Source organism: Sphaerodactylus townsendi, linkage group LG02, assembly GCF_021028975.2.
Source record: "Sphaerodactylus townsendi isolate TG3544 linkage group LG02, MPM_Stown_v2.3, whole genome shotgun sequence".
Classification (NCBI taxonomy): Eukaryota; Metazoa; Chordata; class Lepidosauria; order Squamata; family Sphaerodactylidae; genus Sphaerodactylus; species Sphaerodactylus townsendi.
This window is the reverse complement of record NC_059426.1, coordinates 35770994-35785014: the sequence shown is the minus strand read 5'-3', so window position 1 is coordinate 35785014 and position 14021 is coordinate 35770994. Positions and strand designations below refer to the sequence as shown.

The 14021-nt window shown below is 41.0% G+C and overlaps 1 protein-coding gene across 7 annotated transcripts in view; it reads left to right on the top strand.

The window, feature by feature from the left end:
- The window catches only part of SLC4A10 (solute carrier family 4 member 10), a 198273-nt gene extending 192939 nt beyond the window's left edge, over positions 1-5334 (top strand). For all 7 annotated transcript variants that reach the window (XM_048486961.1, XM_048486964.1, XM_048486959.1 and 4 more), the window contains one exon: positions 3040-5334. In XM_048486961.1, the coding sequence (XP_048342918.1) occupies positions 3040-3106 (67 nt within the window). In that variant the 3' untranslated portion in view covers positions 3107-5334. The remainder of the gene's footprint in view (positions 1-3039) is intronic.
- The last annotated feature ends 8687 nt before the right edge of the window (positions 5335-14021 follow it).

Sequence of the window (14021 nt, the reverse complement as noted above, 5' to 3'; positions counted from 1 at the left end):
CACTACCTTACTCCCGTGTAACAGCAGACTCTGGGCCCATAACCTGACAGCGATAGGTGCGTTACCGAAGTAGGATGAGTGCGGCTGCAACAGGCTTGGCATGGCAGAAGAAACAACACGACACCATAAAGTGGTTTCACTTCCAAAGAAGACTTTATCTTTAGGTGCAGGTTATTTACAGTGTAGGCAGTATCAGCAAACAGTCGGGCAGCATGCTCCGCAGCAACTCAGAAATCCCTAGACACAGACTAGTGGAACATGCTCTGCCTATATACTTCTGCTAACCAATCACAGTAAAGGTCAGTGAACAGGATTGAACTGGTTCTGTACAGTTGCATCAGGTTCTGCCTAGTGTTTCTGTATGACAGGTGCTGTCACCTAGATCACAATGATCTGTCTGCTCACAAGATGCACACCACATATTTTTATTCCCTGACATAACGTGCTATAGTCCAATAGGAGAGGAGCAATAAAGACGTTATGTGATGAATGTCCTCACTGTGGCATAGGCTGGCAAAGATGGATGAATAAAAGGGTCAGATTTTTTAGCAATGGCTATAGAAAGGGCCGACTGAGGAAATAATTGATCTAGTTGTATTTTGGGACTGTGTTCCTTGGTTCAAGTCATGCTGATGTCCATTGTGCAGCCTGTTACCAAGCAGTGCCCCCACTTCTGGGATGTCAAGCTTTGCATAGGGCCTGATCCTGTTGTGTGGTCTTTCGATTTGGGGCAGAGTAAGCCTGAACGTGTGCCGTTGCAAGAGAACAGCATTGCTGCCTGTCCAGAATGTACTTTGGCCTTCATAGTAGCTCTCTTTGTTTTCTTGCACAAGACAGCTACCAGACCTTGAATCCAAATTAAAATTAAATAGAAATACCACCAGCCCCCTTTCTGGGGGTAGATACTCAGTACACATTTGAGTTTCTGGAGACTAGTATGCTTTTTGGTACACCTTTCATTTATATGATGCAATCCAGCTTTTGAGAGCAGTGCTGATAAAACTGTTTTTGACTGTGTCATTCACACTCTCTGGGCTGCACATCTAGTGAACAAGATAGTATACGTTTGCACTGAACTAGAGAGTATACATTTGCACTGAACTAGATAGTAAAGTATACATTTGCACTGTTCCATCATAACCTTTTGTGAGTCAGAGCTCACTTCATCAGATGCATGAAATGTCCATCAACAAGCTCAATGTATTTATACCTTTACCACCATAGCTCTAGTATTCTGGAGCAGTGTGCTGCAGGAGGGTTACTAAATTGTTTCCCTGCCCCCAAATTTGTTCCAAGGGTTTTTTTTTTTGGGCGGGAGGGTGCTCATTGACAAAAAAGTGGGGATTAAACTTCAGCAACATATCCCATTCTCTCTCTCTCTCTCTCTCTCTCTCTCTCTCTCTCTCTCTCTCTCTCTCTCTCTCTCACTCTCACTCTCTCTCTCTCACTCACTCACTCACTAGTGGAAAAGTAGGTTAAATCTAACTTTTGGTAAGAGCCAGCAAGGTGTAGTGGTTAAGAGTGGTGGACTCTAATCTGAAGAACTGGATTTGATTCCCCGTCCCTTCACATGAGCATCTGGTGAACTGGATTTGTTCCCCCTCACCTACATTTGAAGCCTGCTGGGTGACCTTGGGCTAGTCCAGGGGTCTGCAACCTGTGGCTCTCCAGATGTTCATGGACTACAATTCCATGAAGAATTCCCTGCCACCATGACCAATTGGGGCTGATGGGATTTGTAGTCCATGAACATCTGGAGAGTCGCAGGTTGCAGACCCCTGGGCTAGTCGCAGTTTTCCAGAACTCTTTCACCCCTATGTCTCTCACGAGGTGTCTGTTGGGGAGAGAGGAAGGGAATGAGTTTGTAACAGTGGCAGAGCACCAAGGGGAAAGGGGGTGCATCGTGCACTGGGCGCACACCTGGGGGCAGAAAATTGCCCCCGGCCCATCCCCCTTTTCCACAGTCCCCTGTGGCGATCCCCCCGCGGCACACACACACCCTTCCCACACTTACCTACTTTCCTTTTCTTTTTTAGTACTTTTTGAGCCTGAAAAAGTGGCCTTTTTACAGTTCAGGCTAAAAACTACAGTTCCCAGGAGACCTTGGGGCTCACAAGGTCTCCTGGGAAGTATAGTTCGTCAGGGAGTTTTTTCCCTGAACTGTGAAGAGGCCGCTTTTTTCAGCCTCAAAAAGTACTAGAAATAGAAAGGGAACGTAGGTAAGTGTGGAAAGGGAGGCGGGGTGTGTGCGCCAGGGGAGGGGTGCCATGGGGGGGGGGGAGGAAAAAACACACTGCGCACCAGGTGCAGTTTGGCCCAGCCACGCCTCTGGTTTGTAAGCCACTTTGAATCTCCTTACAGGAGAAAAAAGCAGGTGTAAATCCAAACTCCTCTTCCTCCTCTTTCATTCTTTTCAGTGACTCTTTGATGGATCCTAGGTAAAATGGCATGTTATTCTGTAGCAGGGTATTGAGATTACGTTGTAATCTTGGTTTTACTGTTCTGATGATAGTTCTGGCAAGTTTTGCAAGTGGATTTCAGTCGCTGAGAAAAGGCAGGGTATAAATATTTCAATAAATAAAATAATATCCACATCTGACTTCAGCCGGAGGGCACAGATGTGCGCACTCTAACGAATCCACCATTCAGCTTCTTGTTTGTGCATCAGAAGATACCAGCGTGCCACACGGCCCATGATCTTTGCAAAGAAAATTTCTATCATTTAACCATGCAATGATCTTTGCTTGCATGCTCGCCGACTTGTACATCTGTAACTTTCTTTTTTTTTCACTTCAGCTGTTCTTCTGTTTCGTTCTTTGACTGTCTTTTATTTCTATGATAATGGCAGATGCTCTTCATAACCATTCGTTTCTTTGTTTCCTGGTTTTGTACATTGTGGCATGAAAAGTTCATGCAAATGGTCTTATTGGGTGGATGGATTCTGCCCCCTGCTGCCACCACCCCTTATCCAAACCTGTCGACTGGTAACTTGTTGAGGCCAGCAAGACTTTCCTTCTTCTCTGTCTTTCCTCCGTGCAGCACTGAAGGCCAACGAGAGAAGAAAGCTGACTCAGGGAAAGGCGTGGACCGCGAAACTTGCCTATGACTTGTTGTCCAATTTCTTTTTACGACGTGAGGAGTGCCACAACCCGTCAGGCGACCCATTTCATCCTCCAAGCTGTCTTTCATCCCAGAGTATAAGCACTGGTCATGTAAGTAGCACCATCTGTGTTTGAGCTCATTGGCTCTGCATTGACTCTGGTCTGTAACCCATTGCACAAATCAACGCTATCCAAGGAAGAATCTTGCAGTTTCCTTCCTGGGTCCTCCAGCCTTCGGAACCCCCTCCATCCAGCTGAGAAGAGAACAGATTTTTCTTTTTCATCGAATTTATGTCTTAGTAGGTTTGGACGGTACTTTCCTACTTTGCCTGTGTAATTTATTTTCATGGCTTCTCCATTTCGGGGGGGGGGGACCTTGGGGGAAAAGCCCCTCCTTTTTAATAGGTTAGCTTTCAGCTTGTCATTTTGGAAGACCTAAGGTAACAGAGACACTTGTAGTTTTAGAGCTGTGTTGAAATGAAGAGCGGCTCAATCCTACAAACGCTTCACAACAAGAATGAGTCCCCCTCCCCCGGTTTAAAATCATGGCTTTTATGTATGTATGTGTGTGTGTGTGTGTGCGCGCGTGCATGTGTGCGTGTGTGTGCGATTTACAGAATCAGACCCTATATTTGTGCTATTTTCCTTGATTTAATACTGGATATTTAATATTTAAATTTATATGTAATGGAGAATTAAAGTAATATAATATATAAAGTTATATAGGATATAGTTAACCATCTCTCATCTTGTTTGGGGAAAAAAAGTCACATCTGAGGATGTGACACATCCATGCAGTATTTGTTGTGAATGCCAGCAGTCATTACAGTATCTTTTACTGTACTATACTAAATGTTGTAGTGGTGATTCCAACAGCTGCACTGTAGTGGTAAATAATCCAATTTCCTCCTCCCCCACATTTCTGGATTATAACCCTTCACAGAAATGTGTGGTATGAGCCCCCTTTTCTCTGTCACCAAGGGTGACCAATTGGAAGGGGAGTTTTTGAAACCTTGGAATACTGCCCTTGAAATTCCTACATGATGTCGTTTGCTTGTCTAGCTATAGACAAGTGATGATTCGATCCAGATTTTAAATCCTATGTATATTTTTGCTAGAGAGCTTGTTTTGTTATTTTGCCAAAGGCATGCTAGCTTTTTAAAAAAATTGCATTTGCAATTTGGCACTCAATTAAGGGAACGATCCAGCCAGCATTAAAGCCTCATCTTGGGGTCAATAAGCCAGATTTTTTTGTATATTTGTAAGTGTGTCAGCAATATTAGGTGAGGTTAGGAGAAATAATGCTTGGACCCTGAATGGGACCAAATTGTGCTTAGCTTTGGCTGGATTGTGCCCTTAATTTATTCCACACTCCAAATTAGAATGGAAATCATGATCCTGTTAACTGAATGGGAGTTATAACACTGATGTTAGGGGGGGTCATAAAGACCCTGTTCTGCAAACAAAACGAAACACACAAGCAAAAAAAAAATCCCAAACTTGATTGTGTGTTTCAGTTTGGCCTTTGTTAATGAGAGTAGTTGAACTTGAATGCCCTTATCAAAGGAAAACATTTACACAACACAAAGGCCCCTTGTGCACATAACAATGCACTGTCAGTTCACTTTCACAATTGTTTGCAAGTGGGTTTTGCTATTTTGCACAGTAAAATCCAGCTGCAAAGTGCATTGGAAGTGGATTGATAGTGCATTGTTCTGCATGCATGTGCGGAAAGAGCCAAACTGTTTTTGTATATGCCATATAGATTTTTATGAAGGTCTTCATACTTAATTATTTAATTCATTTTTTAACTAATGAAAAAGCAAGATTGCAAACCTGGGCAGGATCCATCGTGTCCCAGACATGCAGCTGCATGACTTCCCATAGAATCCAAGTAGCTCTTTTCCCTCCTTCCATTCCCAACCACTTTCAGCCAGGGCCATTAAACCATCTCCTTCAACAGGAAGACAAAGTGTACCCCCTATGAAGATCTAGCCATCATTCTCTTCCTTATGGACTCCTGCACAGGTTACACTTTCTCAAAGCATGAGCAATGTTTGTGGATAGCTCTCAAAGTGGAATTAAGATGGCTAAATCATCATCGAGAGGGTACACATGGCTGGGGAAGGGGAGGGGGGGAAAAGACTCAATGGATTGGTCCTCTGTGATTGAAACAGAAGTGGGATAAATATCAAACATTTTACAACTGTTTGTTCGTATGTGTTCCTTTTTTTTAAGCAATCTTTAAACACTTTTTACAAAAAAAACCCTGGATCTTATAAAATGGATTCAATTAACAGGACTTCACAATCAATCTCAGAAATGCATTTTTTAATGTTCTAAATGATCAAAGATAGTGTAATAAGCTTATCTCAGCTCTGCTGTTATGCATGGCTCTGTCATATAAATCAGCTTGTGCCAGGACAGCTATGGGGGGAATTCTGTGCAAAGCCATTTGGAATTGAGAATATTTTGTTTCGCTGTATGCACATGAAGTTCTAGCCCATTTGAAGCTGACCTTTGTGGGTGCACATGTGGGATGAACATGTGGGAAAAAAGCAGGAATGTCCCAGGACAAGAAGATGCATAGTTTAATTAATTAGGCCAGGAACTTCCAAATGGCTCGGGTTGAACGATTTCAAGCCTGTGTGATCAGTGCAGTCAGAGGAGAACTGGATGTTTTGCGCATGGCAATTCTGCTGACCCAACAGATGGCAGAGACGCTGATTCTCAACATCAGTACCAAAGTTTCTGCCAGGTTGGGCTGTCCTTACATCACTCCCACTTTGTAAATGTAAAACTGAGATAAAGAAGTCACCCAGAAGCTGCAATTAAGAAGACAGTTTCAACAGTGACAGCCCATGTGAAGATGCATGGTGCAATTCCTGGCTGCTATCAGCAAGCATTAAGTGGTCTATCTTGTGCAGGACCAGTTCTATAGTATGGCAATGTCATGTTGGCCTATTGGTTTGGCTGTCAAAGGTATGCACACAGATACAGAACCACTGCATCAACAGTGGTGGCCAGTGAAAGCTGACTTTGGAGGTGTGACTAAGCAAGAATTGCTCACATCTACACAAGCTGTGGTTGTTCACTGACCAGCAGGTTGTGAGCCTACACCCAAGGGGCTCTGCATGTCATATGCTAGATCACCCCAGTTTCTCATGTGTCAAAAGTAGGTTAAATCCAAGTTGACGTAATTTAAAATAAAACATTGGGTTTGATCCGGCTAGTTCAGGGGTCTGCAACCTGCGGCTCTCCAGATGTTCATGGACTATACAATTCCCATCAGCCCCTGCCAGCATGCCCAATTGACCATGCTGGCAGGGGCTGATGGGATTTGTAGTCCATGAACATCTGGAGAGCCGCAGGTTGCAGACCCCTGGGCTAGTTTTTCCACTGGTGATAAAGACAGCAGTCCCGTTTAACTATCAAAAAGACATGTATGAGATTACAAGATCTGGCTGTGTTTAGGAAGGGAATTGGCCAAGTGAATTGAATGAAAATGCTGACTGGATCCAACTCAATACATCTGAGATTACTTTGGCCAATCTTTTTACCTTAATAAATCAAAATGGAATCCTTCCCCCAGCTTGGCAAAACACAATCATTAATCCCATTTTTAAAAAATGGAACATGACTCAACCATCCAATTATCGTCCAATCAGTCTATTATCAGGGCCGCGTAAACTTTATGCAAAGTATCTTGCTTTAAGACTGAATAATTGGATACTAACTAAAGGACTCTTAGGCCCAGAACAAATTGAATCTGCAAGTGGATAATCTCCTCTTGAATACTGTGCTCTTTTATCCTTTTTAATCGAGAAATACTCCAAACCAGCAAGGGGTTTTCGTCTATTTAAAAACAGCTTTCGAACCCTCTTATGGAAGAAATTAAGCAACCTTGGAATCGATCCAAGATTACTGCACCTGCTAATACAGTTACACACCTCGAATACATAGCAAGCAAAATGCTCACACAAAGGACATTTAACAACAAAGATTTCCAGTACAAAAGGAGTCAAACAAGGCTGTCTTTTTGCTCCCTCTTTATTTAACTTATTCTTACGTGACCTTCCAGCTACCCTTAATCCAATAGACGGACACCCTCCAAGACTTTCTACCCCTTTTACTCCAATACTCCAATATGCTGATGACACAGTGATCATGACTAGAACAAAAACTGGCTTACAAGCCTACAATTAATGCCTTCAATCATTACTGCAACCAAAACCACTTAAACATTAATACTGATGAAATAAAAGTTCTAATCTTTTCAAAACAGAGGTGCAAATATTCTTGGAAGATTGAAAATATCCAACTTGAACAAGTGAAACAAATTAGATATCCCGGACTCACTTTTAGGGCTAATTGCACTGTAACTAATTATGCCAGTCGTTGCAATAAACTCATTGCAAAAAAAATATTTTTATTATGCCACTCATTGCAACAAACTAATAAAAACTTCCCTAAACCAATTCATCAGCTTAAAGGCAACCAATATGTTCCAGCAGCTCAAAAGGTTTATTCTGAGATGATGATCCCCAAATTCTTTTATGTTATTCCAATTTGGATCAAAAATTTTTCTCAAAAATAGAGAATATTCAGGCAGGATTCCTTTGGAAACTTCTGGGTGTATCAAACAGTGTCACCTATTTTGTAATATGCGCTGAAATAGGTCAGCAAAGACTGGAGACCAAGGCCTGGAGCTCAACATTTCGGTTCTGGCTCAAAATTCCTTTCCATGCCCAATCTTTTTAAAATGCCTTTCTTTATGCTAATACTAATCCATCCCATTAACACTATTCCTGTCTATTTTTATTACGCCAATAAAGGTTTTACTGACTGACTGACTACTTTGAGAGTACAGTTTCAGAGAGTAGCTGTGCTGGTTTACAGTACAATAGCTAGATTCAAGACCAGTAGCATCTTATTGTCCAACAAGATTTTTAGGGTATGAGATTTCAAGCATCGAAGGACCAAAGAAGCGTTGACGATCAAAAGCTCGTCGCTGGAAAATCTTGTTGGTCTGTAAGGTGTTGTGAAACTTGAATCCTTCAGGTCATGGGTTCTTAGATGATTTACTTAGTGTCATTCAAATTCTTCACATCCACATTATGCAGACTGTATTACCATATACAATTAATATGAAGATGTGTTTTTAAATTTAGCAGAAAGTACAGCTGTGTTCAGATTAAAATTATTTGGTATCTTTTTTGAAGAGAAGTCTTAGTGTAGCAGTCAAATGCAGATTTATCCTGGGAAGGAAACTGCTAATGGTTGAATAAATTGCTGACTTTTTGTATCCAAATGATCAGAGTGAATTAGAAATAGAACCTGTGCGGCTTTTCTGAATACTATGAAATCAGTGTATTCAGTGGCATTCCACATTTTTGTTCAGTATTTCAGAGTTGTTTTTTAACAGTTACTCAGTTTTTTGTGAGGATTTAAATTCTATTCCATTGTTAATCCCAACTTTTTGAAATCACAGGAAAATAAAAGAGAAAAAAAAGCCAATAGGAGTGTTACAGTTACTTAAAATTTCATATTTCCTGATCGCGATTGCTGAATTTCTTGGCTGTAATTTATTACAAAAGTTTAAGTAACGTGTACATGTGAATAGAATATTGTGTTTTTCACATCTTCAGAGATGTTAAGTGGAAATAAAATATTTATCCTTACTATTCTTCAGGCTCTGTATTTACTGTGTCTGTCTTTGATTCCACATGCAGCAGGCCTGCTGGGACGAGAATAACCCAGGGGTGAAAATAGATCTTTGTGCATGGACTTGCCTGGCCACAGGACCCTACGTCCACTACCTGGGTTTCTGTTGTGGGGCAAAAAATAGGAAACACATAGCCAGCAATTCTGGTTCTGAACCAGTATGGTAGCTTACTAGCAGTGCAGTCCTAACAACACTGTTCTAGAAGTAATCCCCACTAAGTAGACCTTTTTAGAATTGCATTACAGCACTGCCAACTTAAGTGGAGTTATATCTTTGTAAGCCTGTTAACTTGAAATTGGTTTACAAGGGTGTTACTTTATTTAGGACTCCATTGTTAATTAGATAACATGACAGACATTAAAGCCATCCTCTGTACCCCAAGGAGAAGAACAAATCGGATGTGCTTGATAGATAAGCTAGGCTTCAAGCAAGTCAAAGGTAAAATCCGGTCAGAGTCCAATCTTAAATTCCCCACCACCACCACAATGAATTCAAAACAAGGATCTTGCAAGAATTCAGCATTTAAGAAAAAGTAGGGTTGGGGAATTCTTGGAAATTCGGGAGTAGAGCCTGGGGTTTGGAGAAGGCACTCAGCAAGATATAATATCACAGGATCCACCTTCCAGAGCAGCCATTTTCTCCGGGGAAATTGATTTCTGTCACCTGGAAATCAGTGGCAATACTGGGAGATCTCCAGGCCTCACCTGCAGATTGGCAAATCTGGAATACAGCTGTATTGACCCTCCTAGTACCAGAATAGTAACCAGAGATAGAATAGACGTTCCAAGCAATCTCAAGTTCTCAACTATATCTTTGTTTAGTTTTTAAATAGGCTTCTTCAGTCAGAGCAGCAAAGTGACAAGTCCAACCAGGTTTCCTTCTACCGTGTTTCCCCGAAAATAAGACAGTGTCTTATATTAATTTTTGCTCCCAAAGATTTGCTATGTCTTATTTTCAGGGGATGTCTTATTTTTCTGTGTTCTGTTCGTCGGACATGCTTCCAAACAAAAACTTTGTTACGTCTTACTTTCGGGGATGCCTTATATTTCGCACTTCAGCAAAACCTCTACTACGTCTTATTTTCAGGGGATGTCTTATATTCGGGGAAACAGGGTAGTAAAAAAAAAGGAGGGAGAGGTTTCTGATCATCAAAAAGGCTATGGTGGGGATCATAGACAAAACACATGGATGAGAGCTGAAACAAGGGGAATTGTCCAAGTTAGAGTGAAAATCCTGTCTGGACCCAATACTATAATTTTATTTATTTATTTACCAATATAAAACAAATATTTTAAAAAACAACTTGTGTCATAACTTGTATTAAAGGTACAGGGAAATTACACAGGCACACTACTATGGATATACAACAAATTAAATAAATGGCAGAAATATTTTCAAATTTTATATGGGTTAATTTAAAAAAAAACCCAATAATTTTGAAAACCCAAATTAGAATGTGATTTTTTCCTATCCAAACCTATTCAAACAGTAGTCAGAGAAAAAAAAAAAAAAGATTCACAAGTGGTTATATGCTACTAAAACACAACTTGGTGTTGAATTGAACAGGAATTTTTTTCTAGCCCTCAAGACCATTTAATGGCTTGATTAAAATATTTGCACACACACCTTTTTTCCAGACATCCTTGCCCCCAAGGGATCAATTTTATAAAGTAAAAACAGTCTAAACAATTGGTTCTGGTGGGTTTTCCGGGCTGTGTGGCCGTGGTCTGGTGGATCTTGTTCCTAACATTTCATCTGCATCTGTGGCTGGCATCTTCAGAGGTGTAAGACAGAGAAAAGTCTTGTTTCACACTATATCTAGTAAGAAGGGAAAGTTTAGTGTGGTATATTGTCCATGTCCCAGGGTGGGGAACCAATCAGTAAACATGGACCAGGAAGGAGGGATCATGGAGGGACTGCCCAGAAAAGCACAAGTCTTCACCCACTGGCGTAAGGCAGCAACAAAAGGGGACAGACAGATCTCCCTGGAGGGGGAGTTCCAGAGATACACAAACCTTTACAGAAAATTAAGCCCAAACATATACTGCTATGCACGAAACACCGACCCAGAATCAGGTCGTCTACGAATGATTTAGCACCGGGTTCCCCATGAACATGCGGTGCACCACGGGCTAGAGGCGGCCCCCTAACATATACTCAACAGCTTCCTTTCTATGTAGCTTATTGCCTCTGCTAGCTGATACAGACTCAAGCTACGCAAGGAGTAATCTTACTACGTATGTCAATATTTTGAAAGCCACTCATTGTGTTTCTTATGGCTCTTTATGCAGCAAAGTGTTCAATTTACACTAGTTTCAGTAGTTTCAGTATTTTCAATTATATACATTTATTGGTCAACACTGCAATTTTAAGTGCTTCATAGTTAGTAAATATTACCTAAGAAATGCAGAGCAGTTACTAAAGATGCTTCAAAAAACTCTAAATAAAAATTATGCAAGGTAGGGTACCTGAATCAGAATGAAATGGGGAAGTCTGAAAATAACTGTTAATTTATACTACTTTATTGTAAAACGAATCTGGGTTTTTTTTTCTCTTCTTTCTCTTTGTTTTTCTTCATCTTTCTCTCCTATTTTTTAATTTCTTTAGCTCCTTTCTCCATTTTAATTTCTTTTTGAAGAAGAGAGAAATTGTTTCTAAAGAATGTCTGCAGAACTAATATTTCATGATTAACTTTTTTTCTCTCAGTATTTCAAATTTTCCTTATTGTAATTAATAAACTCAATAAACACATTTAAAAAATCAGAATGAAATGGGATAAAGTATTAAAAATCTGCACAATCAAAGCCCTTATCTCAATGTTATATTCCAAAAATTGGTGTTTTGTCACCTAAACAGATGAAAGAAGTATACCTGTTAAATACAGTGACCTCCATTTCTGAGTAACTATGTATATAATTGGGCTGCATTATTTTGCTTATTCTTTAAAAATTAGGCATTTGGCTGCAAGTTGGTGATGGGGAAAATAATTAAGACATGGCATCTGCATATTTAATCTTTTCACTGCATATTTTTGTTTCATTTTATAAGACTGTCTACAAAATTTAATTGGGGGGGGGGATTGGTGAAGATTTTTCCTTCCTTCATCGAAGTGTTTTCTGTACTGGTGATGCATACTCATGCTTTGATTTCATTCTTCCTCCAACTCTCTTCCTTTTCTGTCTTGTTTTGCATTCACACCTAATCTCACAGACAGCTCACAATGCCAGAGAAACAGCCACATGTAGCAAGTAGATTTGATGCCGATGTACTGATTGTCACACAGCTGCATCAAATTTTTCTATACTTCTAGGACCTGATGTGATTATGAAAAGCTGCTAACGTGTTCACTGGGACAATTTTGCACTCATTACCAGAGATGAACTTTTCCCAACAACCTTCAATCGCTCTACAAGATGTTTACCAATGGTTTGTAAAATGAATGGTGCACAGTTTTTAATTGCCTAACCAATGAACAGCCTCTGATATCACAAATAGTTTTATTATATTCAAGACATTTATACATGTATGACAAAAAAATTAGCTTGTTTCAAACATTTCACAAGGTCTCTGTTGTATCTTGTTAACAGTTGAAAGCAAATGAACTCTTTAAGGCACTAGCAGTATTTCTAAGAGCCGTGTGGTACGGAGTGGTAAACTGCAGTACTGCAGTTCAAGCGAACCTGAGTTTGATCCCAACAGGAGTCGGTTTCAGGTAGCAACCTCCAGGTTGATTTAGCCTTCTGTCCTTCCAAGGTTGATGAAATGAGTACACAGCTTGCTGGGGGGAAAGCAGATGACTGGGGAAGGCAATGGCAAAACACCATGTAAACAAAGTCTGCCTAGTAAACGTGATTTGATGTCTCCCCAGGGTCAGTAATGACCCATACTTGCACTTTACATTTAGAAGTATTTTTCTAAAGTACTGGTAGTATTTTCTAAGATCTCTAGTAGCATAATGTTTCATAAGTGGGCAGTGTATCCTGTATCTGTGCATAGGTGAGCAATGAAGAAGAAGAAGAAGAAGAAGAAGAAGAAGAAGAAGAAGAAGAAGAGGAGGAGGAGGAGGAGGAGGAGGAGTTTGGATTTATATCCCCCCTTTCTCTCCTGTAGGAGACTCAAAGGGGCTTACAATCTCCTTGCCCTTCCCCCCTCACAACAAACACCCTGTGAGGTAGGTGGGGCTGAGAGAGCTCTGAGAACCTGTGACTAGCCCAAGATCACCCAGCTGGCGTGTGTGGGAGTGTACAGGCTAATCTGAATTCCCCAGATAAGCCTCCACAGCTCAAGTGGCAGAGCTGGGAATCAAACCTGGTTCCTCCAGATTAGATACACGAGCTCTTAACCTCCTACGCCACTGCTGAAACCATAAGTGCAACCTATTCACATAAATATATAGTTCTCAATAGCCAAAGCACAGTGCAATTTATTTTTTAGCACTGTTATCTGTTCCCCATGCATCAACAGTGCACATATGCAGGGGAAAAGTAAACAAAATACTCCACAGGACTTGATATTACCCAAGACAAGGTGCAGGCCTGTAATACACACTAAGAACAACTACCCATAGATACCATATACCACTGATGCCAGAAAATTATAACTGTCCAGAGTTAATGGCTCTGTGACTTATATTTGTACTCAATTTATGGTATCAGCAACCTCCTTCACTCACACCTGTGTGACTTATTTGCAAGTGATGTGATCCATTGTTCCTTGTGGATATGTGAGAGAGTATCAAGCTAGTTGATACTCAGGGTCTTTCCCTCCCAATCGTGAATTTCATGAGAAAAAAAAATCAATTGCATATGAAAAACCCATGTGATCAGCACCACACATATGACTTACATATTCCCTAATGGTGCAGAGTAAACTCACTATGGTTGGATCCTGCACAGTGTGCAAGGCCTTTTGCCCATGGAGCACAACTTTCTGGAATCCCCTCTCCTGTGTTCCCCCTGCTAGATTCCTGGGGCCAGTTTGGACTACCGTGGGGAGGAGCCAAGAAAGAACATAAGAACAAGCCAGCTGGATCAGACCAGAATCCATCTAGTCCAGCTCTCTGCTACTCGCAGTGGCCCACCAGGTGCCTTTGGGAGCTCACATGCAGGATGTGAAAGCAATGGCCTTCTGTGGCTGTTGCTCCCGAGCACCTGGACTGTTAAGGCATTTGCAATCTCAGATCAAGGAGGATCAAG